Consider the following 27,671-nt stretch of genomic DNA (forward strand, 5'->3'; position numbering starts at 1 on the left):
ACAAATCATATTCCTAACACTATTTTGAATTTGCATATTCCAAATAGCATATCTACATGGGCAGAGAAAATGAATTATCTAGAAAAGTGTTAGCAAGGAGTGCTTCCTTGTGGATTTTGTAGTAGATGTGTTTGGTCTGATATTAGAAACAGATTCCATCTTCATGTTTTATTAGGAACCTAGTCTGCAGTCTAGATGTATGTCTCCTTGTAAATCAGTCATTTTTGGAAGGCACTATAGGCCCTATGCCTTTTCCATCAAGATATCTTAGGCCTCTTTTTTATTTAATATATTTTAAAACACTGTGGTCTCTTCATTGAGCTAGTAGTATATTATCCTTCCTCGTATCATCTTGAAATATATTTTTAACCAAGTTTTCATGCTCTATGAGTTAGCGTTCCTTAAATCAATGTACAGAATAGTGTCTCCATGAGCACCTATTGCATTGTCGACATCATGTTTCAGTGCATTCATGTACTAAGTATTAGGATTACAAGTGAGAACTTCCTGTCATAAAAATATAGTTAATCTGTATTTTACACAGTGTAAAAATAAATAAAACCAACCAAACAAAAACAGTATGATTTAAGCTTTGAAGTCTCATGAAGAAATATTTGGCTAGCTCCAGCTCTTTGCTGGAAGTTAATCATGAAGGCTGTTTTGTTTGATAAACACATTTTTAGCATTTGACTTCTAATTTATTTTATTCCAATGTACTAGATGTTAATGTCAAATATGATTTGTCTGCTAAGTCACACAGCTGGATGACTTATCAATAATTTTATTTTAGCCTCTTGATGTGGCCCTTGTTTTGAGTGGTGGATGCTACGGACTGTCAAAAAAGTACATGCACTGGCAGGAGGAGTTGATTGTAGGTGGAACAGTCAAGAATGGTACTGGAAAACTTGTCAGGTAAACACACAGAGTTTTAAAGTAAATTCTTGAGCTTTACACTGCTAGGGTTTTTTTTTAAATAGTACAAAACCAATTGCCTGCTAAAATCAGTGAATGTATATTTTAGTTCAAGATTCAGGAAAATATCTTTAATAAGGACATAATTTAAGCATGTGTTTAAGTAGGCACTTAAGTGCTGTCTTGAATCAGGATGACTCAGGCACATGTTCAGCTGCTTTCCTGAATTGGGACCTTAATATTTACTCGCATTTAAAAAAATATTTAACAGTATGTGCATAGGCACCAACTTCGTGGGTGCTCCGGGGCTGGAGCACCCATGGGGAAAAATTGGTGGGTGCTCTGCACTCACTGGCAGCTCCCTGCCCCCCCCCCCGCTCACCTCCGCCTCCACTCCGCCTCTTCCCTGAGTGCGCCGCATGCCCGCTTTTTCCCCCTAGCTCCCAGCGCTTGTGCCACGAAACAGCTGTTTCGCGGTGGCAAGCACTGGGAGGGAGGGGGAACGCGGCGTGCTCGGGAGAAGAGGTGGGGCCGGGGCCAGGATTTGGGGAGGGGTACAATAGGGACAGGGAGTGGGCGGAGTTGGGAGGGGACTTTGGGGAAAGGGGTTGGAATGGGGGTGGGGTGGGGCAGGGCAGGGGTGGAGTCAGGGCAGGGGCGGGGGGGGGGCGCAAGCACCCACTGGCGCCAGGAAAAGTTGGCACCTATTAGTATGTGCAACTTGCACATGTTTTCAAAATAAAAAACTGTGACATTTTTATGGTGACATTTTTAGAGTTGCAAAACTCATACAAAAGAGAGAAGCAAACTGCATGCTGAGGTCACTGCTGCCTGCTTCTGACCCAACAGACATATACATATTCCTCGGAGTGGAAGGCTTTTTCTGGTGACTTAGGCCTAGATCCACAAAGGGACTTACATTGTGATGCTAAGTGTTGCAATGCCTAACTTTTAGGTGCCTCAAAAATTCACAAGAACATAGGTGCCTAAGTTCAGGCTTCAGGGGGGGTGCCTATCTCTGCTTGAAATCCATGAACCTGGAAAAGACAGCCACTCCCCCACCAAACTTGCATGCAGTATCCAATCCAGTAGCCATGCTTAGAGGCTGCCTAGATCTACACAAAGCATCCAGAGGATAGGGAAAGGAGGAGGAGGCAGATCTCCCTTATAACCATTAACCCATTGGTTAGTGTACTCACCCAGGATGTGGGAGACCACTGATTCAAGTCCCCCCTCTCCATAATGAGAAGGGATTTGAATAGGGGGTGCCACCTCTCCAGTGAGCATTCTAACCACTGTACTGTACTTCAGCAGGAGACTGAGGGAGCTCCACATCAGAATATCACATAGGATAATGGTTAGGGCAGTCACCTGAGATCGAATTCTACTCTGTATGGCAATAAACATTGTGATGGATGCAACAAAAACCTGGAATGTGGCAGGTATCTCAAAAGAATTCCTGGGACCCCAGCACATGATATGAAGAAACAGGACTGTCCTTGGAAACAATGGGCCATATGGTCATTTTACATATATGTAGAGTAGCAGAAGTTTAAGATGCAGGTTATATATTAAAATAAAATTAAATGAATGTGTTTATGCCGAGACATAACATAAGTATCATTGAGAAGTTAAAAAATGCATGCAGAATTTTAATAGAAGTTTTTATAAAGATTTTGAAGTTTTTACACTGAGTATTAAGGGGTTTTTATTTTATTTTAATTAATTTAATATATTCTGTAAAGGTGAACTGCAGCATAGTTTAAGAAGTAGCCAAAAACATATCTAAAGTGAAATGTGTACGGTCTTTCCTTGGATAGCTATGTGTGCTAGATACAATCATATAATATTGAAAGAGAGCAAAAATTTGCTGATGAACAGTGATCACCCTTTGTATAATCCTTGTTGCTTGTCAAGAGTTCAGTCTGCCATTTCTCCCCAAGGAAAGCAAAAATCCCAAAGCCCCTGGATGAAGAATTATTGACAACTTGCTACATTATGCAGTATTCCTCGCTATTCCTCTGCCCTCCCTAGTTCATATATTAGAAATTAGATAGTAAATTGACTATTAATTTAATTTTTGTCTTTGTCCAAAAACAGATCTGTAAGGTTACATCCTTTAGGCCTGAAACTGATTTTATTGAAGTTCATGGCAAAGCTTTCATTGTCTTAAGCAGAAGCAGAATCTGGCCCTAAATACTGTATATATCAATACATCTGTACCAGTAACTAAGTAGAATAATTACTCTGGTTCAATTTTAATGTGCCTTATAAAATAAAAACATTCTTGCAAGTTGCTCTAAGGCTCTCATTCAAGACTTTATGCAATGAAAATCACTTCCTGAAAATGTTTGTTTTATACCTTTTCCTCCTTCTCCCTCTCCCTGTTACAGTGCTCAGGCTTTACAGACCATGTTTCAGTTAATGACTCCTAAGCAAATGTATGAACACTTCAAGGGGTATGAGTATGTTTCACACATCAACTGGAATGAAGACAAGGCAGCCGCAATTCTGGAAGCCTGGCAGAGGATGTATGTTGAGGTAAAATACAAAGTCACCTGGAAATCATGCTTTGAAATCTCATAGATTATAGTAGTCCAATAAGGAAGGTGCTTAATGTGTGGGTGTGTCCTAGTTCTAAAGTAATAATGTACTCACTGCAACAGGATATTTTAAAATACTGCTTTTCTTTCTTCTTTTTAATATAACAGCTATTTGGCTGTTCACATATGAGTAACACTAAGCAAAGGTATTGTTTACTTTTTGTTCCTGTTATTGAGAACATTTTTCTGATTTGCTGAGACGGAAAAAGAACTGAAGATGTAAGTGCTAGACTGAATTTAAAAGCACTTGGTCAGTGTGATTACTGGAGAAAGGTGTCTGGAAAACATTAGCTAGCCATAGAATCTGCTCACAGCTGCAGTCCCATTGGTGAGGTCATGTGACATTATCTGGCCTTTGTTTCCCAGGCATTGACCTCTGCTGAGCTGCTTGTGACCTCCCTAAAGTGGCCGGCCAATGAAGAAAGAGAGGAGTGCCCTTAAGAATTTGTTGTTTTGGATTAGAGGCAAAACTGATATAACAAGTGTTAGAGAGAAAAGGAAGAGAGCAGAAAAGCCTTCTTAAATTTCAGTATTGAAAATTTTTCTGAATGAACTGTGATTGCAACTGCCTTCTCAGCAAAACACACATTCTAATTTGATCTTCAGTAACTTGCAATGAATGTATCAAATGCATTAGTGATTTCAAGTAGGATCAGCAAAATCTCCTCTGAAGGGTGTACATTTTAATGCTAATGATTAAGACAAAAGTTGGCTTCAAATGTATAGTGCAGAAAGCTCATAATGTATCCCCTTCGTTTAGTAATGCTTATTGTTAAATATCTGTTCACAGGTTGTTCATCAAAGTGTTGCACAAAACTCTACTCAGAAGGTGCTTTCCTTTACGACAACTACTCTGGATGACATCCTAAAATCATTTTCTGATGTCAGTGTTATCAGAGTTGCTAGCGGCTACTTATTAATGGTAAAATAAATGTAATCTTGTTTATTTAATTTCTCTAGTGTTCTAACTGCTTTTAACATAAATGTGCATTATTGACTCCAGGCTATGGTTTATACAATTTTCATAATGCCTAGGATGAAATTGTCAGTTTGCAATTTGTGCATCTTTGACTTATGAGTATCACCTGTTTATGTAATATCTCCAATGTATGTACTCTTTTAAAATGTATTTTGTATGCATGCTTTTGGTTGGGGGAGGTAAACATTAGAATATGACACATTCTAATGTTTTGCTTTTGTTTTTTCTATTGTTCTGCTTTCAGCTTGCCTATGCCTGTTTAACCATGCTGCGGTGGGACTGTGCCAAGTCCCAGGGTGCCGTGGGGCTGGCAGGAGTCTTGTTGGTTGCACTCTCAGTGGCTGCAGGATTGGGCCTGTGCTCATTGATTGGAATTTCCTTTAATGCTGCCACAACTCAGGTATTAAGGAGCTATTTAGTCTGCTGTTAGATTACAAGTGCTCTGTTAGTAAACAAACCCACCAGAATCAGTCTTTGAACAAAATTAAATAACGCTGAGTTTAGATTTTAGTTCTGTACTTGTGCCTATTTCCTCCAGCAGCTCACATTTCATATGTCCCACTGTGAGAAATTGCAAAAATAGTGCTCCTGATGGGTGCTAAAGAGAGAGGCCCCAATCCTGCAACTTACTTTATGCAGGCAGACCCCAGTGCACTGATTCTGCAGGGGTGCAGAATAAGGGACCAGACATTTTGCACTTACATCTGAAAGTATCAGGCTCCCCAAGTTCTAACAAAATACACTTGGGATCTAATCCGGTATTCCTTGTCTACCCAAATCTCTCATTGACTTCAGTGGGAGTTTTGCATGCATAAGGAATGCAGCATCAGTCCCTTGGCACTATTTCAGAAAGAAAGTTACTAGCCTTACTTTATCCTTTAGTTTTTTGTTCCTGCCCATAGATTCCTATTTAAAGTGTGCTGGGAATATTGTTTAATTAGCCATTTAATATCTGACTACATGGTAGGTCATAAGTGTAATATAACAGCTTCCTTGGTTTTTTTTCACAGGTTTTGCCTTTTCTTGCTCTTGGAGTTGGAGTAGATGACGTTTTCCTTTTGGCACATGCATTTAGTGAAACGGGGCAGAATAAGAGAATTCCATTTGAGGTAATGATAACATGGGGAGTTGGGGCAAATAAAGGAAAAGCTTCAGAGACACAGAATGTGACTAGGATTAATGGTCTTTTTTAAGGCGTGCGGGGAGAAAACTAAGCTAAAATAATCTAAGCAGAAGTTTAATATTTAAATATGATGCAAGAGATAATTTAGGAAGCAATCCTACCTCTTCTGCACACCCATAACTCCAAGTAAATGCATGTTTTGGAGGTGAAAGAAATACAGGATTGTGACTTTAAAATGCTAAAATATTTTTGCATCCATCATTTAAAGTTTTAAGGCACAAAGGAGCAGGAGGGAGTAAATTTGAAAACCAAATACGCATTTTAATTGTTGTATAGAAAAAAAATTGAGGTGAGGTTTGTTTTGTTTTGTTTTGAATTATGCATGTTCCACAATTCCTTTTTATTTATAAAGGAGTGATAATTGAAAATACTAAATAATCATTAACATATGAGCATTGTGAAATCCCAAATCCTCTAATTTTACAGCATTCTCCCTCTAAACTTGGGGTTTTGTTTTCAGTTTGGAGTTTCGTATTAGAATTACAAATCTGTGTAAAAAAGCAACATGTATTTGCTTGTTTTTTATTTTATACAAACTGTGTCTTCCACATGCTCTTTTGTCATCTGTCTTAGCACACAAGCACCACAGACTCCTTTACCTGTAGCCACCATGTGCTTTTAAACCAACAGCAAACAGCCTTGTAGGTTGGCGAACAATCCTTTCTCAATTTTTTTTTTAACAAAGTATGAAGCTTTGTGTGGTCCTGGGTTTATTGCTAAATGCTTCCCAAGACATGTAGCTATAGGTACATAGCTTAGCCATGAGTTTAATGCATGCTTATTTTGTCTGAAAAATATTTAAAACAAGTGACTGAACTGATACAAAACATAACCTCATTAATAAAAGAAATATTTGCTATCTGATCTCAGCATCACTTTATCTTTGAATTTTGAAGCCATGCTAAGCCTTCTTTTCCCCCTAAAGAATTGTTAGTGCTTTATGTGGCGCCTGCTATATTGTCAGATTATGTTAAGTGGGTGCTTTCAGTATGGACTTGTTATAGATTGCCATTGTCATCACGTTACATCTACAGTGGTGATCTCTCGCTGCTACCTCACAGCTCCATTTGCAGGATCTAACCCTTAAACACCCAATGCTGTATACTCTTGAATTTATTGGACTTTTAAGATATGTTGTATGTTTTTCAGGATAGAACAGGTGAATGTTTGAAGCGAACAGGAGCAAGCGTCGCCCTTACATCTATCAGCAATGTTACTGCCTTCTTTATGGCTGCCTTAATTCCTATTCCTGCTTTACGGGCATTTTCACTTCAAGTAAGTTGATATCATGTTTTGCTGGTTTATATGGTTGTGCTTATATCATGGTAGGGCCAGGATAGTAACTCTCAGTAATAGTATCATGGTCAATACCGGGTACTTCTCCATTCCACTGCATTGACTTCTGCTCCCTAGTCTACCACACATGTAGAAGGAGGTGACAACACCCATTCTTTTCACCCTTACTCTGGTCCTCCTGGTTCTCGCACATGGATCCTGACCCTCTGGTGTCCCACAGGAGAATGAAAGAGCACCCTGACCCATCCAACGGTCTCCCAGCACAAAAACAGAAAAGTAGAAAACTAAGCGAGATTTAACACACACACACCTCCGCGGCTAAAAGCAGCAGGCTATACACTAGCCTACAAAACCAGATTGCTGACTGGGAGTATAATTCCTTGTGCAGTGACAGCAACAAGGAGCATTGCTACCACATTAACTATTACCAAAGCAATAGGTACTTCCCTTATTCCCAATGTCTTTTTAACAGAGTATTGGAACGAAGTATATCGATAATTTCATGTGCCCAACTACTTTGAGAGAATGTGTGAATGTTATGAATGGAAGGCGCTCTCTCTCTCTCTCATATTTATGTTTGTGATAAAACATTTTCAGAGAGATTAAATATTGAGAGATGCTGAAGGAAGCTCCTCTTGAAAGCTAAAGGGCTCTTTGAAGAGAGCTCTGGGAGGTTCTCCTCTGACACTGCTCTAACACATAGGCAATTTATAGCACTGTCTGACCTTAGTACACAGCAGAGAAACTGTACTTTTTCAGTAGTAATTTTTCTTCTGTTGTAGCCTGGCTCTCTAATCATTTTTCATTCTACTTGACCCTTGACCAACCCAGAGGAAGTGAGGGCTGCAATTTTTCTTAATACCTGTGGCAATTATTGCAGTTTTCAGAGGCTCAGGCATGTCTGCATTAAGCTGTGAAACGATAAGTAGTTACTGATTACAGCTGCATGAAGACCACTGAACATTAATAATTTACTATTTTTCTTCTCAATAGACATTTTGATAGTGAATAATATAGAAAATACAGGAAAACAAAGGCATCACTGTTCTGCATTGTGTGTCTTCAAATGATATCTAAAATTAGGATGCAAGTCTTTAGCAGTGATTAATTTGTTGTGGGATGGGGGCAGGGTGGTAATACAGTTAATTCTGAAAGCCACTTTCATCTCTTATGGGGGATATTGACAGAGGAATTACTTAATATCTTATGACAAAGATCAACTGTTGTAGACTTTGTTCAGGATTCACGCCTATTCACATACACAATGATTAACATAGATTTCAACACTCACTGTTAGAGCATATGCAATGTGTTAAAAGTAACCTTTTTCTTTTTAAACACTCTCTTGGAATGAAATTATTTATTATGATCTCTTCTACTTCATGGCCCAACTCCAAGGATCCAGCACCTAGCCCAAGTGGTAGAAAGGGCTTTGGCTATCTCCACTGGGAGTCCTTGGGAACTTGTCTTCCCCTTCCTTTCATATGCTATACAGTGGCTGCTGAATGGCTCCGTGGAGGCTACCTCAGCCCAATATACTGATCATAGGAAGAAGAATTGGAGGATCCACACAGAGAGAGATTCTGTGGCCCCAGTCACTCAACTCCTGTGTTTTGGGGGCCTTCACAGATGTGGACTCCATGCTGTTAAGGGGCACTCAAGTCCTGAGGAGTCTGCCTCAAATATGTCCCCACCACACACACCCGAAATACACTAATTCCACTGCCAGTGGGACATCCACAGAGAGAGTAGCTGTATTAGTCCATGTGTGCAGATATATAGTAACCTTTTTCTCTCTTCTGTTTGACAGATATATTATGTGACCTATAGTTTTACTGTCAATTCACTCAGTAGTTCACAGTAGCAGGCACATGTTGTCAGATGTACCATGCTTTCAAAAAACAAATGTCTGATGCTCCAAATGAGGTTTCAGCACATCCAGTGTGTCAAGTATGATTTCATGTTCAAGTTACTCAGACTGATAAATGTCAGAATTAAGGTATCTTATAAAGTAGCAGTTATCTTAGAATCTTTCTGTAGGAACTTCTACTCAATCCTTCCAGTATCTAAAACAGTACTTGACTTGCCCAGTCTTTTCATGTATGTTGCCATAACCTCTCTCTGCTTATATGTAGTAGCACATTTTATACATATGAACAGATGGAATAATGCGCAAAATATGCACCCTATGACCTGCACTGAGGATCTGCTGGTAACTGAACAATTTGTGAACACAAATGAAAAATACAAGAATGAAGCCTTTTATTGTTAGAAATGGGGGCATCTATTACTTGTTCTGTATTGCTTCACCAGGTGTAATCAAAATCAGGTGATGCATTTAATCACAGCATTCAGAATCAGTTAACCATGTAAGATTCTAGTGGGTGGTCTGTTTTTACATGTGGATTTCTTTATTTACAATTTTCTTCCTCCCTCTCCCTCTCATTCCTGTTTGTTTAAATAAGAACTCCTTGCTGACTTTGACATTTTCCTAGCGGAGCTTAGAAAGCATTGAAATACAGCAGTTTTCTTTTTGTAGATGCTGATTTCTATTAATCTAGATAGCAAACTTTTAGCAGATGGGCTTAAAAAGAGGGTTGCTTATTTCTTTCTTCATTCACTTTCCTCAAGACATTGCAAGATAGCTGTCAAAGCTTCCATGGCTTTTGAGGTCTAGGATCTGTAAAATAACCCAGCTGCTGAGGAAGAATAAATGATTTCCTGACTAGCGCCTATAAATGAGAACACAACCTTCAGCCTAGCATATCAACACTTTCTTCTTTCTGAACTTCTGTTATGGGAGCTAATGTAGCTCATCCATACTTCTGAATTGTTCAGTTACTTTAAGAAATTCAAAGCTCACAAAATAGGGGGCTGCTGTCTCAAGAGTTGACTAATGTTTTTCTTTTAAATTCAAATTTATTCTGTAACTTTTGCAGATCTTACATAATGTATTAGCCTTTATCAAATATAAAGAAATGAAAATCAGCAATCTTAAAGTGAGCTTCTACAACATATTATCCGAGGGGGTTTGTTTTGCTTTACAGCTTTTATTATGTGATTGATTTATTTATTTTTTGTAATTTGTTGCTTTCATAAATTGTTTAACTCAGGGGCATAGAATTTGAGATGCTGAATGCTTTATGAGCAACCCCGAACTCGCATTAATTCACCTCCTAGAGGGCTGTCAAGATTGGGTCCTAAATTTGTAGATATGTATAATATTCTTAAAATTAGTGTAGGCGATTAAAGAAATCTGTGAATTGTTTTGGCCAAATCTGCTGTAAGAACATGTTCAAAAATAGCTCTTTGTTTTATTTCTAAGTGGAGGAGGAAGTGGAAGAATATAAAATCTGAGTCAAATTCTGCCCTACCTATGCAACCCTGTTGAATTCATGGGACAAATACAGCCCTGGCAAAAGAGGGCACAACTCCATGAAAATCAATAGAACTTAGCCCATTTACACCAGGGCTGAATTTGGCCCTGTATATGTAGTGGGATTACTTGGATATTCTAATAATCAAGCATGGAACTTAGCCCAATAAATTGTAGCAATAACAATTTTCCTCAATGCAAGAATGATGAACTTTTTCCTAAATATTAAAGTAGGATGCCATGTGTGAGATTTTTTTCATAATACACAACATACTGTGTAGCTGAAAGAGATACCTGTGCTTTTTTGAGAGAGAGAATGTAAGTTGTTAAATTCATTCATTATCTTACTCTGTGGAATAACACAGAAAAGCTTGCCCTCTCCTCTTTTCCAGCTCCTTAAACTTTCTCTGCTCCTGTCATGAGGATTTAAGGAGCAAAAGTAAAGCTGGGGGAGGGGAGAATCCAAGACATGTATGCTATCAGAAGGGAGTTGCAGATAGGCAGCAATAAGGTGGAAGTCTTTGTGACAGGCCTCCTCATCTGCTCATCACCTCTGGCTGTGCAGCACACCCACTCTGCTTGGGTGGTCTACCAGGAATGGCAAAGACTAGCACATACCTTGGGCAGGGCCCCAACCTACCAGCCTTTCTACCTTCTCCCTCAGTGACTCCAGCACAGACTTCCATTCTCTTATTTCAGTTAACAGATGCAGCAGCAGCCACCAGATTTTACAGCAGCAGATTACTAAAATGTTTAAGTTTGGTTCAGAGAAGGCAGCCAAATTCTTGGAATGTGTTTGATGCTCACTCTTTAGAGAGCCCCTTCATCCCACACCCCCAAATGAGGCCTCAGCTCCTTCCCTCTCAGACTAATCCCAGAACTTTTGTTGACTTTTCAAGAGGGAGGCATGAGGCTCTTCCCACTCCCAGCTTCCTCTGCTGGGTCTTGTGGCTGCTGATTTCAGATACCCTGTAGTCTGGGACTATCTTCCCACACTACAGACTTCATTAACTTAGAGTTAAGGTGTAGTTCCTATTGACATAATCACTACAAATCAAGGAAATTGTCAGTGAAGGCCCAAGTTCATTCACATGCCTCAATACCCAAACATCACTCAACCCAGACACCAAACCTCCATAACAAACAGTAGCACTGAGAGGAGCCTTTGAGGTCCTGATACATGAGGTCCTGATACACATAGAAACTCTGCTCTTCCTCAATCCCTCAATCTCCTCTTCCCTGACTGCAGACCCCACCCCCTAACCCTGATTCTCATCCCCTTCCCCCCAAGTCTCCTGCTCTTTTTGCTTCCCTGGGTCCCCAGAGGCAGCAGTATATTTTAGGACAACAGTCGGCAACCTTTCAGAAGTGGTGTGCTGAGTCTTCATTTATTCATTCTAATTTAAGGTTTCGCATGCCAGTAAATACATTTAAACATTTTTAGAAGGTCTCTTTCTATAAGTCTATAATATATAATGAAACTATTGTTGTATGTAAAGTAAATAAGGTTTTTAAAATGTTTAAGAAGCTTCATTTAAAATGAAATTAAAATGCAGAGACACCCCTCCCCCGGACTAGTGGCCAGTACCCGGGCAGTGTGAGTGTCACTGAAAATCAGCTCACGTGCTGCCTTCGGCACGCGTGCCATAGGTTGCCTACCCCTGTGTTAGGAGCTGATCTGGAGATTCAGGGAGGTAGGCTGTATCAGTTCCGTTGGCTTCTCTTTGATGAGCTGATGAATTAAGATTGATAAGGAGAACAACTCTTGATGTATTTCATTTTAAAAATTAAAAACTATCTTATACCTGAGATGTCATTCTGTGTGAGTGGGTGAGTAAGTCTGGAGTTGTAAGGACTGGGATACTTCAGCTAGAGGAGTCCATAAAACTATGAGACTCTGAAGGAAATTTCACAAAAGGATTGTTTTAAAAATGTTTTCTTTGGCAAAGTCAGTATATCTGTGACCAAAATTATGGAGAATTCAGTAGTCCTAGGAAGAGTAGTTCTGTTTAATGTGGAGACTAAATTTACTCATTAGAGTATGAAGCAGAATCCTTTTAATCCTGCTTAAGTACAAATCCCAATGCAGTTTTAACTATAGAGCCCCAAGGCAACTGGGACCCAAGGGTTATTGGTACCCACAATGGAATCCAGTAAGGTAAGGGCTGTATGTGGAAGTGTAGGGGAGGAGGGTGTCTGAAGCTAGGAGCCCAGTTAGAAGGTTTTGTGGATGCTGGAAAAATTAGGGACTATATTGGGAAATTGGGAGCAGGGCTTGACCGATCTATCAAAATCTCAAAAAGTTTGGAGGAAGGTTGACAGAAGCTCTTACTTTAACTGAACTAATTACTCATCCTTTATAGATACTTCAACCATGATTGACTTCGCAGAATAATAATAATTAAAAAAAAACTTCTGCAAAGTAGGCTCAGTAAATACCTCCCCTGCTAAAGCAGCAGTTTGTTTTCCTGACAGATTCAATCCATTCTAGAAAGGATCAAAAGGAAATCACTTAATTTTGCAGTCCTGGCTATGACCTTACATACCTTTGTGTGTGGGTATTTATAAATCATGGAATGGTCCTTGGATCTTTTCCCTGAAAGATTCAAGTGTTGGTTAAATGCTAACTAGCCTTTTTAACGCTAAAGAAACTCTATCAGTAGTTACATCTCCAGTCAGATCAGTGGTATGAAAATCTTGCTTTAATCAGGTTAATGATCTTAATATAAAAAGGAGCAGAAGCATAAACTGCTTTAAAGTACAGTATATTTACAATTTTAGGATTAATATAACTAGAAAATGTTTACACTAGTGGTTCTGTCATTCTCAGAAAGTTGTAATAATAATTGGTGCTTTATAACTTCAGAGAACTGTGCAAGCACTAACTAATCCTCATAACACCACCGGGAGGTTTATTGCTCTGGTTTTGCAGAGGAGGCACAGAAAAAGTCAAAATTGCTTTGTCCAAGGCCATATGATACGGGCTACATTTTCAAAACTGGATATTAATTTTGGATGCCAAAGATTCTGGGTTACCAGTTTTGAGACACATGGAGTGTGATTTTCAGACGTGCTGAGCACCTGAAGCACCCATTGACTTCTTTTGGAGTATTAAGTCCTCACCCTTCTGAAAATCATCAGGCCAAAGGTGTAGCAATTTGGGCACTCAAAACCCGCGAAATTCAGTTAGTGACCATTTTTGAAAATTTGGGCCAAAATTGCATACAACTCAGAAGTTACATGGGGGAGGCAGGCAAGAACATGTCATCCATTTATGCCATTTCCTTAGATTGAGCCACACATATTGAGCCACGGTAGAGTAACATGCTTCTTATATGTTGTTGGTAACTTAGGCCATACCCAAAGAGTTTAATGTTGTTTCTTATTGATTTTTTTTCCCAGAATAATTTTGAACATTTTGCTCATTTGAGTTTGAAATGAGCATTTGTTTTCTGGGTTAATTTCTTCTTTCTCTACATGCTGTTCTTCCATCCCCACCCCCAGACCTTCCATTATTCATGATATCTTTTGTGGTCGTTCATAGTATTTAATGTGTTTTAGAGAATGGTTTTGGATGTGTATTTTAATTTACTCTTTACCCTCTAATCGGGTAAAGGAATCCCATTGTTCATGTCACTTATTTCATGATTGTAGATTGTCAGCTCTTTGGGGCAGGGTCCAACTTTTTGTTCTGTGTTGGACAGCACCTAATAAATGGGGTTCTGGTCCATCGCAGATCTTCTGAACACTACTACAGAACAAATAAATAACAATAATATGTGCTACACCCTATGTGTTTATGTGTAATACGTAGGGGAACAGTTGAGATTTGAATTTAAATTTTCATTTTAAAATTAACATTTAATATCCTTGTTCCATTTTAAATAGTTATTTTAATAAAGTTGGCTCATTAATCAAACTGTATTAAACTTGAGTGGGGGAGTTCTATAAATAATCCTGAAATATTACTCTGTTTTTTATAGCTGGAATTTAGCTAATTACATCAAATGAGTAGTACATTACTACAGTTAGCATTTTCATTAAAGTTTAATTAGAGCTTTTTCCATTATTGATTTAACACTATTCTGTAATGTTATAGTGGTAGCTAAATGACTTCATAACCTTCAAATTGATATCTACAGTTTTAACCCCAGGCTGTTTTTTTTTCTTTCTGCATTATTAAAATGGCAATAATACAAATTCTCTCGCAAAAATATAATTTATTGTATTTATTTTTTCAGTTTTAAAATATGTCCATCACCATGTCTTGGTGGACGTACATAAGAACAATATAAAATTTAATATTACAGACTTTAATTAAATACAGTTGACTCACCACAATGAAATAGGAATGTAAAAATACCTCTCTCAGCCCCCCAGGCTAAAGTCTGAATGTACTCATGAGCTGACATGACAAATGGATAGACATGTTGGAATTGAAAGGAGTTTGTAAGCTTTTTAAGCCTGTGTCCTAAAAGCATGAAGCTTAGTGATGACATCTCTTTACCTCCGCTTGGTTTCTAGGCTGCTGTTGTTGTGGTATTCAACTTTGCCATGGTTCTGCTAATTTTTCCTGCTATTCTAAGCATGGACCTTTACCGTCGGGAGGACAGGAGATTGGATATATTCTGCTGCTTTACAAGGTGAGGCTATCTGGGAGTGTTACTTTGTATCAAACAATCTCCTTGTGGTTAACACTTGGGGCTCTGACAGCAGCCCTTCTGTGTGAATAGTTCCCACTGCAGTGAGCAGGAGTTCTGCATGCTTCAGGACTGCAGGATCAGGCCCATAGTAGCATGTTGTCGGCATGATTTTATTGCTAACAGGTGAAGCATGTTTGATATCTTGGTTTTCTGCCTGAGCAGATGTAAAACAATAAACAGTGCTCTCTCTGTTCCATACATACTGTGCCACACACACTCATTTTACTCTTTGGAGCATAACTTTCCAGAAGTTTGTAGCAGACCCATGCTTTAAGAATATCCACAAGTGTTTAGTTCACTGTTTTTATTATTTTTATAGGATCCTAAAGAGAGGCCCATGTGCTGAAGTAGAAGGGTGGCGGGTTGGGGTGGGGCAAGAGTTAATTCCACTTTGGGTGTTTCTCTCAGGGACCGGCCAAAATGTGAGGGCCCCAAGGCATCACTTGTACTTAAAGTTATTGTCAGCTCTATATAAGTATTACTGTTATACATGGAAACCTTTAAACATTACGGGAAAAAAATCTTCCAAAAGTTTAGAATTGGGAAGTGACTTAAGGGTACAGCTCTTTGTAGGGCTGGGAGAGGTGCTAAGAGGACCATTCCACAGCAGGACAGACTTGGACAGAATTAGGCCTGGTCTACACATAAAATTTAGGGTGACATAGCTATGGCACTCATGGGTGTGCAAAATCCATATCCCTGAGCACCACAGCTGAGCTGACCTAAAACCTTGCTGTAGGCTTGGCAAGGTTAATGGAAGCATTCTTCCATCAACCTCGCTTCTGTCACTCAGGGAGGTGGAGTTGCTACAGCAATGGAAGAATCCTTTCTATTGCTGCAGTGAGAGTTAACACTATGAGGTGACAGAGGAACAGCTGCAGCACCATAGTTATGCCACTGTAACTCTCATAGTGTAGACAAGCCCTCAGTGATCGGACTGCAGCATCAGCTCCACCATCCAGGAAATGGGTGCAGCATGAACTCTGCCCACCTCCTTACCTCCCGCGTGCACTGAGCCAGCTTTGTGGCAAATGCTTATGGAGCAGAACCCATGGAAAGGCTAGAGTCACTGGCAGGGATGCTGGAACTTAGGGGTTCCTGCGATACATCAACACCCCTGGCTTGAAGTAATAATAGCAACTGAATGCACAACCTCCATCGTTTACAGGGTATACATTTTTGTTCAATGGCTTTCAGTGCCCCTGGTCACTGGGGGAGCTAGTCTGAAGCACTGACTTCAGTTCCCCTCCCATTGCATTTGGTTTGTGCAGAGGAGAAGGCACCTTGCATCCTCTCCCTTTTGCACACCCACTAAGGACCAGACACAATTTAACCTTTCTATAAAAGAGAGAACGTGCCATGTCATCTCTAGCTTTGTTTTCAAGGTACAGGGAGTGGTTGAAGCAAGGGACTGTGAACCCAGAGCTTAGGTTCTGTTCCTGGCTTTGCCATAGATTCAGTGTGTGACATTGGGGACCAAACTTAGAGCTTAGACTTAGACCAAAACTTTCCAAAGTTTTCACTAATTTTGGGTCCTCCATTTTTGAGTTTGATTTTTAGAAGTACCAGGCACCCACAGCTGCTATTTATTTCCCCATCTAAGCGGCACAAAACATAGATCAAGATCTGGGCCTATCTACTTACCTAAACATATACATACCTAATGCAATTTTGATTTGTTTTGGCAGGCAGCATTCTGAAAATCTTTTTGTAGCATTTATGTAATTTCAATGAAAAGTTTCTGATACTGTTGTTCTATTATCAATGTTTCATACCATGTTTATTTTTTCCCCACACTTAAAGAAAAAAAGTTTCTTTGATTATGCGAGGTCCATCTTTGTCCTTGTAAACTAGATAGCTGCCATGTTTTGTAGAGGATACTCTAAAACTGAGTGCTTGAAGAAAATACTTCTGTAATTTTGTCGCATCATGTTGCCCTCCTGTTCTGGAAATTAATCTTCACTTATGCTTACTTCATTTTTTACAACATGCAATCAGCGTATGGCAAGTATTTTCAAACTGTTTCCAATGAGAAGGCCCAAATGTTTAACAGCTGATTGATTTGAAATTATAACCTTTAATAGCTCTAACAAGAGAACTCAGTTCATTGTGTATTTACGTTTTATTCTTCTGAATAGTTTAATCTTTACTATAGTTACAACAGATGCAAACCCAAATCCATGTTGGTATATGCAAATTGTGGAACTACATGCCTAGCTACCTGATTTGCATGTGTAATTAACTGGCTTGTGTGAACAAATGCTAGTTTCCTCATACAAACATTGGTATCTGGTTTTTGTTTTATGTAGGCACAAGAGATACACATATATTTATGTAGGCACCTTCTCTTCACCCATGTTTAGCAAAATGTTTCCTTAAAGTGCAAAACAAAACCTTCATCAAAAAATTATATATAACTAAAGTATAAAAAACTATTATTAGTTGTACATGCATAAAGATTACCCTGTCTAGTCTGATGAAAATGTATATGAATGTTTGTCTCTTCTCTTTCAGTCCATGTACTAGCAGAGTGATTCAGATTGAGCCTCAAGCATATGCAGATAATGATAACACTCGCTACAGCCCTCCACCACCCTACAGCAGTCACAGTTTTGCACATGAAACTCAGATTACAATGCAATCTACAGTGCAGCTGCGCACAGAATATGACCCTCATACCCAGGTGTACTACACTACAGCAGAGCCCCGCTCAGAAATATCTGTGCAGCCAGTCACAGTGACACAGGATAACCTCAGCTGCCAGAGCCCAGAAAGCACAAGCTCGACAAGGGATTTGCTTTCCCAGTTTTCAGACTCGAACATGCATTGTCTTGAGCCACCCTGTACTAAATGGACGCTCTCATCTTTTGCCGAAAAGCATTACGCTCCATTCCTGCTAAAACCAAAAGCCAAGGTAACCTGCAAAATGCACATCCATTTTACAAAAATACATATTTCTCCCTTGCCCAGGAGGAAAGGACTTTTGTATTTTGGAGCAATATGAGTTACCACATTAGAGCTTGGTAAATTACACTGCCAACAGGCAGAGATTCATTTTGGAATATGTATTCTTAAATGAGCTCTAAAATCTTAGAGCTAATTTCAGACTTGAAGACTTTCAACTTACTAATGTGTCCAGTGACAGTATTTTTATTACACAGATTTTGAGTGAAAGGAGACACTGGCATTTGTAATATAAGTTTGTAAACAGTGAAAATAAGTTAAAAATAGATTTCTAACTTTTGTTCCCTTTAAAATGTCTAGAGCATGGTCCAACTCCCATTGACTATAATAGGAATTAGAAAGGGTGCATCATGTGTAGGGGTTAAAAGCATGATACTAAAAAAGTAAATTTCAAAGTAATTCTCTAATGTGCCCTAAGCAGTGTCTTTTCTTTAGAAACATGGGACTTACTGCATTTCCATTTTCTATTGCAGGTAGTGGTTATTTTCCTTTTCCTGGGTTTACTTGGTGTCAGTCTTTACGGTACTACCCGGGTGAGAGATGGACTGGATCTCACAGACATTGTACCACGGGAAACCCGAGAATATGACTTTATTGCTGCACAATTCAAGTACTTCTCCTTCTACAACATGTATATAGTGACACAGAACGCAGACTACCCCAACATCCAGCACTTACTTTATGACCTTCACAAAAGTTTCAGCAATGTTACATATGTTTTGTTGGAGGAAAATAAGCAGCTTCCCAAAATGTGGTTGCACTACTTTCGAGACTGGCTCCAAGGTAAGAAAATTGCTGTATGGCTAATAGAGGGGTTTGGTGTCTTTTTGTGTCTGTGTTTTTAACACAGACCTAACTTCAAGAACATGAGCAGTCCAATTGGCTTCAGTTGGGACTATTCATATGCTTAAAGTTAAGCATGTTACTTAAGTGCTTTGTTGGATCAGGGGCCAAGTGCGTAGGATTATTATAGTAATTCATTCTGAAACAATTTATTCTTTAGTACTGAAAATAAACAGTAACATTACAGCAAATTTAACATTTCTTAGTTATGGGTCATCAAATTCTGCCTAGAAATGCATCTCCCTCTCCCATCTTTATGTTGGGAAGTCTTTTAGGAAGTATTAGTCAATTGAAAAATAAATTGTGCTGACCTATGGAGACAGTCTAAACTTTCCCATAACTGTTTACACACTACTAATGTAGCCAATAGTTTCTAGAAAACATGTGCATAAAAGTTCTAGTATTTTTATTTGTTTGTTTTTTCCTTCTGAGAATATGTTGGGCAGCATGATGAAAGTAAAGCCACTAAGTGGCATGTAGTCCAAAAATGATCAAGCTTCCTGTTGTATTTAATATATATTGAGACTGAGAGGAGATTTAGTTTTGGTTTTGTTTTGTTTTTTAGGTCTGAAATTCATTCATCAGTCTTCTGTTACATTAATTTAATGAAAGTTTTGCTTGGAATATTTTGCTCAAAAGCAAATTTAGTTGCAGGAGAAGAAAAGGCAATAGTTTTTAATATACTTTTCCAAGTACACTTATATGCTGGTATTCAACTGAGATTTGTTTCTGTTACTGTGTTTTTACATAAAGCAATTTGTAGGTAACAACAGAAAGAAATACAGGAAGTTGTGGGGTGTCCCCTTTTTTGCATGTTTTGCAGTGATACAGACATGCAAATAGTTTCCTGTACACAGAATAAAGAGATGTGGTATGAGTAGTTAGCTTGAGGGGAGAGTGTTTATTTTAGAAATTATTTCTGTGTCTTCAGGTTTGTGCTGATGCTCAACATGCAATGCTAGTGGTAAGTCTGGAAAGAGGACAGGATTGCTGCTGGCAGTGTTGTGTGATAAACACTAGGTCTGAAGAACAGCTGTGTGTAGCTTGAAAGCTTGTCTCTTTCACCAAGAGGAGTCGGTCCAATAAAAGATATTACCTAACCCAGCTTGTTTTTCAGTGACACAGTAAGGTCATCAGTCATCATGCCCATTACAGGTACCTGAGACTTTCAGAGACAAATCTGTCTCTCCACATTTATTTACACCAGAATACCACACACTCCATATCCCAATGCTTTAAGGTTCCACTATATGCTTATTGTGAATCTGCCATCTATATGACAAATTAATCTTACAGTAATCACAGCTGCATTCTACAGGGACTCAGAGTTTCTCGAAGACAGCACACCAGCACCAATAACTGCTCTGGTTCCATGTTCAAGAGTGCTTTCGTTTTGCTCCATTTTTTCACTCTGCTGCTGGGAAGATAATACTGAGCAAGGGATTTGACCCAAGCCACACTTCCTTTTTTTATAGCCACTACCTCTACAGCTCACCCAAAAACTGAGCAAGCCCTGCGCACCACATTATCCACCATTCCGTTGTTCCCTTGCAATCATAAGATAGCTTTTTAGAGGAGGTGAATGTGTGTGTAACTCACACACTTTTGAGATAATAGATGTAACTTGCATGACACATTTAACCAAAAAAAAACCCCAAAAACCACTAGGGTGGAATAAGCAGGCTCCCCAAACCCATGATTTGACAAAAACCTCAGCCCTGATGAACTCTTGTTCTTTTTAGGTAATAAATGTGACTATCACTTAACATTTAGAAGGAAGAACTGTACAACTAATATAAAACAACTATATTGTGTAGATTAAAATAGAAGGAGAAAAACATTAAGCAGTGTAGGCAAAGGAGAGGAGATATTTTAAGATTATGGAGTGTTGATGAAGGAGAGGGATCTAAGACCTATACTAAAGAAAGCTCTCACACCTGTACTAATGCAATTATATGAAGGAGCAGATAGTAATAATAATAATACCTAATTCTTATATTGTGCTAGCTAGATCCAAGACTAAGTGAGTGGAATGGAAAGGAAGTAAAAAGAGAGCAAAGGCCAGTTAAACTGGCTGGAACAGGTCCATGCAGCTTTTTAAAAACAAGGAAGAGGGACAGTTTTAAATTGGATCCTGGAATTAATGGAGAGCCGGTGGAATTGTATCAGAATGATGTGATTGTATGTTAGAGAACATGATATGATCTTTCTAATGGCAAACTAAGGCTATTTCATGTGCTTGAACTACAGTGATAATTCCCATTGACTTCACTAGGAAGTCAATGCATATATTGCAGGCTGAATATGGCCCTCAGGCACCTAAATATTTGCACGGTGGATTTGGTAGGTAACAATAGCATGTGAACAGCACCTTTTTTTATCAAAGTATTGTGCTTGGCGTTAGCCATACAAGACTCCCACTGATTTATTTTCAGTGGAGTTATATGGCATCAGTCTTCCACAAAATCTTTTAAAACGTTGTCCTGCTCCTTGATTTTCAATAATGCAAGCGCTTTCTCTTTTATCTGAAAATATCAATGAAAGGAATTAACGTTTTAATAATTTCAGTTAGAACTGGAAATGTGAACTTTGTATATATATAAATGACTGGATGTAAATGAGGTAATTTATATTCCCTGTTGACTTATAATTACACTTGTTTTCCAAAGGGTAATCATACACTGTACTTCACAGTGCCTGCTCTTCACATGGGTCAGGAAGGAATTCATTCCCTCATCCCCAACATCTCACGTACAGTATGGCAAAATTGGCCAGATGCACTCTGGAGGGAGGGGGTTCACCTTCCTTGTGTGAAGCATCAAGCATAGGTCACTGCTTCATGTGACAAATGTTACGTTCCTGTGTTCCTGCATATACCATTTTAAAAATTGCCTTCATTTGTATAGCTTTTCCAAAGGAAGGCACCATCAAGTTGCTTTATCTTTCTGTTCCGAAAGATTTTACTAATCACAATTATTTTTAAAACATACTAGTTTTTTGGTTGTACTTTTAATGTGTAGCTTAAATGTTGGTATGACCTGCTCATACTGAAGATATTTTCCTTTGAATTCACAACTTTATTTATTTATTTAAAAGTGTCATGGTAATTTTGGTGGTCTGTAAGTTTTAGCGATTTTGAAATCATTAAGAAGTTATACACATCCTAAAGAGGATTTCTTAGGTACTCTTTCTGACATCTCTAGATCTCTGCAATGTATTGGTTCAGTAATAAGAAACTGGTGCTGGTACTTGTGTCTATTCCAGTAAAAACATAAAGGGAATAAGCCATCTAAGTCATAATATATTCAAAATGGATTTGGAGTTTGTGGCGAAGATCCATTTTTTTTTCTTTAAGTATAAAGGGAGGGGGAAAAGACCAGATTTTCATGCATGTTAGTTATGTAAAATCACAAAAAGCACAAGTTGAATAATTTTGAATGCAAATGGATAATTCTGGTTATTTGTGTATCTAGTTGTCCCCTTTGTATGAAGCATTTATTAATCTGAAAACTCTGGCCCCAAATATTGTCTGTTTAGCATAACATCTTGTGCTCACTTTACCAAGGACAGTTATGTTTATCGTAACTTACAAGTCAGTCTTTTCTTTGGTGGTCTCTCCTCCTCTCCCACGTTCTTCTTGAACAGCCCTCCTTTAACTTCCAACATGCTCTTTTACATTACTATTCTGATAACACAACCGGTGCTTATAACCATTTCACTGGAAGTTTTAATGGAATAAACCTGTATTCAGGAAGGAGAGATTTGTATTTTTCCACTTCCTAAGTTATATCTTGCCCACTGCGAGTGCCCAACAAGCAGACCTTTCATATTGCATGCTTTGGAGTTACTTAGATGATGTTAGAGTATCTGGTGTTAAATGGTCTCCCTTTGTTCTGGGCAAGGGGCTGGAGTACTATCTGAGCTGGGTTTAGAAGGCTTGCTTTATTGCTTTGTTCTGAACCTGTTGGCTTTAGTGGGGGAAGAGGGGAGTATGATTATGGATGTCTGCATGGGAGGCAACTTTCCAGGGGGAGGGGTAAGCACTTGTAAAGGAGAATGAGCACTCAACCCCTAAGGCTGTGTGTCATTTAGGTCATGTTTTCTCTTCCAATACTCTTATCTCTTTACAGCTGTAGCTAACCTATCAGTTCTGTAATGATGGTTTTGATTACAACCTCTCAGGGCAGCTGTGAGGTGGGTCGGTGCTTTTTTTTTTTTTTTGCCCCTCTGCTTTTCCTTCCCTTCCCAGGACATGCGGTTTGTCATCTGTTTTCAAAGAGCCTCCTTGCATTGGATTGTGGCTTCCTGTTCTAAATCTGATCCAAATTTGTGCTGTGAGGTATTCCCCCTTTCCTCTCCCCCCTCCCCACCCTGAAAGGGTGGCAAAGAGGAAAATAACAGTTGAGAGTGAATAGGTGTTGGCTGTGATCTTTACACGTGCTGGCAGCAGATCCCACGACTTGTATTAGCTACACAAGTTGAACAGATGGAACAAATTGACAAAATCGTGTTCACTCACGCTGTGCTCAAGAAGCAGCTGAGTTGTTGTTTGAAGTTGAAAGTTTGAGTGTGGTTTTATTTTCCCCCTTGCAGTGGAATTTCTGGTTATATCCCAGAACTTATTGCTTTAGCGCTCTGCAGTAGTATAAGACAGTTAATGAGAGTGCTAATGTGCTTCGCCAGCATCTCATGAAGGCGTGGGGTGGGGGGAGAGCAGTATAGGGAGTGTGTTTCTTTTTAGATAATGGATTAAATTCCTTCCTGATTTAACTCCATGGTAGTAAATGGAGTTTCTGTTTTGGTGCCATTCAGCGTCGGGTGAGATTTCAGTAATGTGTGGGGCCAGGGGTTGCGAAGAGTGGAGATACACATTTTAAAAAAAATATTAGCATTGCACAACTGTAGTTTATTAATAAAGACTTCTGTGAATCCTCTTCTTTTGGTTTACAGAGTGCTAGGTTGTCACCTAACTCCTAGCCGTGTGAATGGGGCAATGTGGAACTATGCCACCAGGAGAAGGAATTGTGACCCCAAGTCATAATCCCTTCCCTGCTTCCCACTGACTCCCGGGAGCAGTGGGTTACTGCAGCTCTGTTTTGAGTGCAGGTTACTTACCCATTCTCTCACTAGCTCAGCTCTGCTAGCCAGCTCCAAAAGCCAAGGCTCCTCCTCCTTGCCATCCCCTTCACGGAGGGTGAGGGATCGTAGCGGACCTTAGCTTGGACTCTGTGCATCTGCACTCCCGCCATAATGTGGGGAGAGCCCTAACACAGCCAGACTATGAGCATGAGACTGGGGATGGGTTTACCTCACCCTGAAGCTTCATTAGGAAAGCTACAGGCTGGCCCAAAATAGATATATATGTAAAAAGAGTAATTACTTTTGTTTCTCCCAACTGTAATTTGTTTAAAGGGTGGTTTCTTATCGGCATGTTTAATCTTCCCCACCCCTTTCCCAACTCGCCGTAGGTCTTCAAGATGCATTTGACAGTGACTGGGAAACTGGGAAAATCACATACAACAATTATAAAAATGGATCTGATGATGCTGTTCTGGCCTACAAACTTCTGGTGCAAACAGGCAACCGCGACAAGCCCATCGACATCAGTCAGGTACCGTCCGTATGTCAGTGTGACCATACCTGTTCATGTGGAAATGCACAAACTAGTGGGAGTTGTAGAAGAAATGGGGAATACTTAGTTGGTTTTTTTTAGTATCTGTTGAGTTTATAAAGCTGATCCTGCAGTTCTCACACACATGAATAGTGTCACTTGCTTCAGTGGGATTACTCATGAGAGTAAGACGGCAGGATCGAGCCTGCATTCTGTAATATTCAGAAGCAACCGTCACAAATGTCTATCTTTATGAAATACTAGGTGGTGCATACTTAATATTTTTTGAGCCCAGTTCTGCTCTTAAATGCATGAGCTGAGTTCCCATTGAACACAATAGGAGCTGCATCCTTGTATATGAAGGCAGGATTGAGCTTTGCGTGGCCTGATTCTTCTCCAATTTTACATCAGATTGAACTCCATTGACTTGAGTGGAATTGCACCTGATTTACACCAAAGTATGTGAAGAATCAGTCATATACGGTCGTCCTCTATTTTATTTTTTTGACCGGGGAATAGAAATCTTAAAATGTAGATTCCCAACTACTCAGTTTGCTCCCAACAATTTGAATGGAAAGGCACATTTTTAAGAGACATTTTTTAGGAAGGGTGGGTGAAAGGGTATTGGAGCCATAATATACTATAGTGAGGGCTGCCAACCCTCCAGGATTGTCCGGAAGTCTCCAGGAATTAAAGAGTAATCTTTAATTAAAGATTATGTCATGTGATAAAACCTCCAGGGATACATCCAACCAAAATTGACTATCCCAACGATAGTACTCCTGCACTATCATGAGTTAAGGGTACATCGACATTTGAGCTGGCAAGTGTGATTCCCAGCTCACATAGACATACCCATGCTAGCTGTACTCAAGCCAGCATGCTAAAAATAGAAAGTAGTGCGGGCAGGAGCCTGGGCTAGTCACCCAAATCATAGGCATGCGCAGCCCATTTCATTAGGGTGTGCACCCAGGGAGCCCCGCCCTAGCCCTGCCCCATCCACTCCCTCCTACTTCCTGCCCCCTGACTACCACCCTCAGAACCCCCAACCCCCCTGCTCCTTGTCCCCTGACTACCCCCTACTGGGACCCCTGCCCCTAACTGCCCCCCAGGACCCCACCCCCTATCTAAGCCTCCCTGCTCCTTGTCCCCTGACTGCCCCCCTAAGACTCTACCCCCTCCCTGTCCCCTGACTGCCCCGATCCTTATCCACTCCCACGCCTATCCAACCGCTCCCTGCCCCCTGACAGGACTCCCATCCAACCCCCTCTGCTCCCTGCCTCCCCCAACCCCTCTCCACACCCCTGCCTCCTGACAGCCCCCACCCAGAACTCCCAACTCATCCAATCCCCCCCAGCTCCTTGTCCCCTGACCACCCCCGCCAGAGCCCCCCCCACCCTAACTGCCCCCCAGGACCCTCCTTGCTCCCTGTCCCCTGACCCCTATCTACCCCCCACCCCCTGACAGACCCCGGGACTCCCATGCTCCATCCAACCCCCCCTGCTCCCTGATTTCCCCCTCCAGAGACCCCCCGCCCCTAACACCCCTGCCCAGGATCCCACCCCCATCAACCAACCCTGCTCCCTGTCCCCTGACTCCCCCCACCTCTTATCCAAACCCCCTGGACTCCTTACCATGGCATGAGATGAGGCTCCTAGCCTCCCTGCGGAGCCAAACGCTGACCCACGGGAGCGTGCAACTCCGGTCCCCAGAGCGCTGCACGCAGCGGCAGGGCTCCAGGGGAGGGGGGAGGGTGTCTGCCTTCCCGCAGAGCCAAACGCTGCCCCGTGGGAGCGTACAGCCCCAGCCCCCAGAGCACTGCACGCGGGGCAGCAGGACTCATGGGGAGGGAGAAAGGCGGGGGAGGGGCCGGCAGCTTGCTGCACTCGGCCGGGAAGCGCAGACCCCGCGGCTTGCCGCGCCTGGAAGGGGGGGGGGCATTTGCCCACCCCTGCATTAGGGTGTGCCCGGGCACACCCAGCACTCCCTGTGTGCACGCCTATGACCCAAATATGTACCCAGGGAGTCAGAGTGGTACATATTTGGGTGGCTAACCCAAGCTGATGTCTGTACCACCTTGGATACACTGCAATTTTTAGTGCACTAGCTTGAGCAGAGATAGCATGGATATGTCTACGTGATCTGGTAATTACACCTCCCAGCTTAAATGCAGATGTACTCTAAACGTAAAGGCAGTACTAGAATTGAGACTGTCAGTTCATTAAGCAACCTGAACATAACAGAGCTCCTTTTTATATGGTACATAATAGCATACAGTTGTATTTGCAGATTTTTATTATGATCACATTTGGAAGACAAAGCCCGGTGTTTTTGACTGTTTGATTATATTAAAATTAGACTTTTAAAAGGCGGTTCAGAAAAAAATACAGTAGTAGCCTAGGTTCTCTTCTCTCAGAACTATAGCTGACTTTCTGTACTTTCAGGCAAATAATAGCCACTCTAATAATGATCTTCCCGGCAGCTCTGTTTATTGTCTTTCTTTTTTTGTTGGCATTAAAGGTGACAGATTTACGGAGTACATTGTTCAAAGTTACTATGGTGTATAAAACACAGTGCTTTACAGCAACATGCAGCATGCTGTCAAGTTGGACAGGAGTTTGAGTTAGGAATTAAGCAAAAGAGGGGAGTTGAAGAGGAAACTTAAGTGAGATGCCCAAGTAGTTTTGTTTGGTAGTATGTACCAGGTACATCATGGAACAAATGTGATTGGACCATAGCTGCTGATATAATTTCCTGTGCCTGGGAGGGAGAAAAGTGTGGTGCACCCACAGGGGCTGTGAGCTGTACTGTGCAATTCCAAAGACAGCTTGAAGACATATAGTTGTTGCATATCCTGTGGATTAATTGAATCCAGATCTTTGGAATCCAGCTTTTTTTTTTTAAACTGCTGTCACTGTTGTTTTTCATTTCATTAAAAAGACCTGAAACTGGAGCCAGGCCAGAATTTAAAATAAACTAAACAAAACAAAAAAATCATAATGTTTTTCATCCAAGACATCCTCTGGCTGGGTAATATTTGGCTACAAAACCCTGGAAATACACCACTGCTGTTTACCCCACAAATACATTTGCCCACAATGACCCAAGCCGCACAGTGCACTCATCTACTTTCTTGGCGCTTGGCATTTTCTGAATACATAGGTCATAGGAGGCAAGTGTTAGCAAAATTTATACAGATGT

General features: G+C 40.4%; 1 protein-coding gene across 2 annotated transcripts in view; it reads left to right on the plus strand.

Annotated features, from left to right (window-relative positions):
* PTCH1 (patched 1) overlaps positions 1 to 27,671 on the plus strand; it is an 88,736-nt gene that overhangs the window by 42,101 nt on the left and 18,964 nt on the right. For both annotated transcript variants that reach the window (XM_034773778.1, XM_034773777.1), the window contains exons 7-16: positions 791 to 912; positions 3,306 to 3,453; positions 4,306 to 4,437; positions 4,739 to 4,894; positions 5,505 to 5,603; positions 6,827 to 6,952; positions 14,874 to 14,992; positions 17,567 to 17,966; positions 18,490 to 18,799; positions 24,328 to 24,470. In XM_034773778.1, the coding sequence (XP_034629669.1) occupies positions 791 to 912; positions 3,306 to 3,453; positions 4,306 to 4,437; positions 4,739 to 4,894; positions 5,505 to 5,603; positions 6,827 to 6,952; positions 14,874 to 14,992; positions 17,567 to 17,966; positions 18,490 to 18,799; positions 24,328 to 24,470 (1,755 nt within the window). The remainder of the gene's footprint in view (positions 1 to 790; positions 913 to 3,305; positions 3,454 to 4,305; positions 4,438 to 4,738; positions 4,895 to 5,504; positions 5,604 to 6,826; positions 6,953 to 14,873; positions 14,993 to 17,566; positions 17,967 to 18,489; positions 18,800 to 24,327; positions 24,471 to 27,671) is intronic.

The sequence above is a fragment of the Trachemys scripta genome, chromosome 6 (genome assembly GCF_013100865.1).
Source record: "Trachemys scripta elegans isolate TJP31775 chromosome 6, CAS_Tse_1.0, whole genome shotgun sequence".
In the NCBI taxonomy this organism is placed as follows: Eukaryota; Metazoa; Chordata; order Testudines; family Emydidae; genus Trachemys; species Trachemys scripta.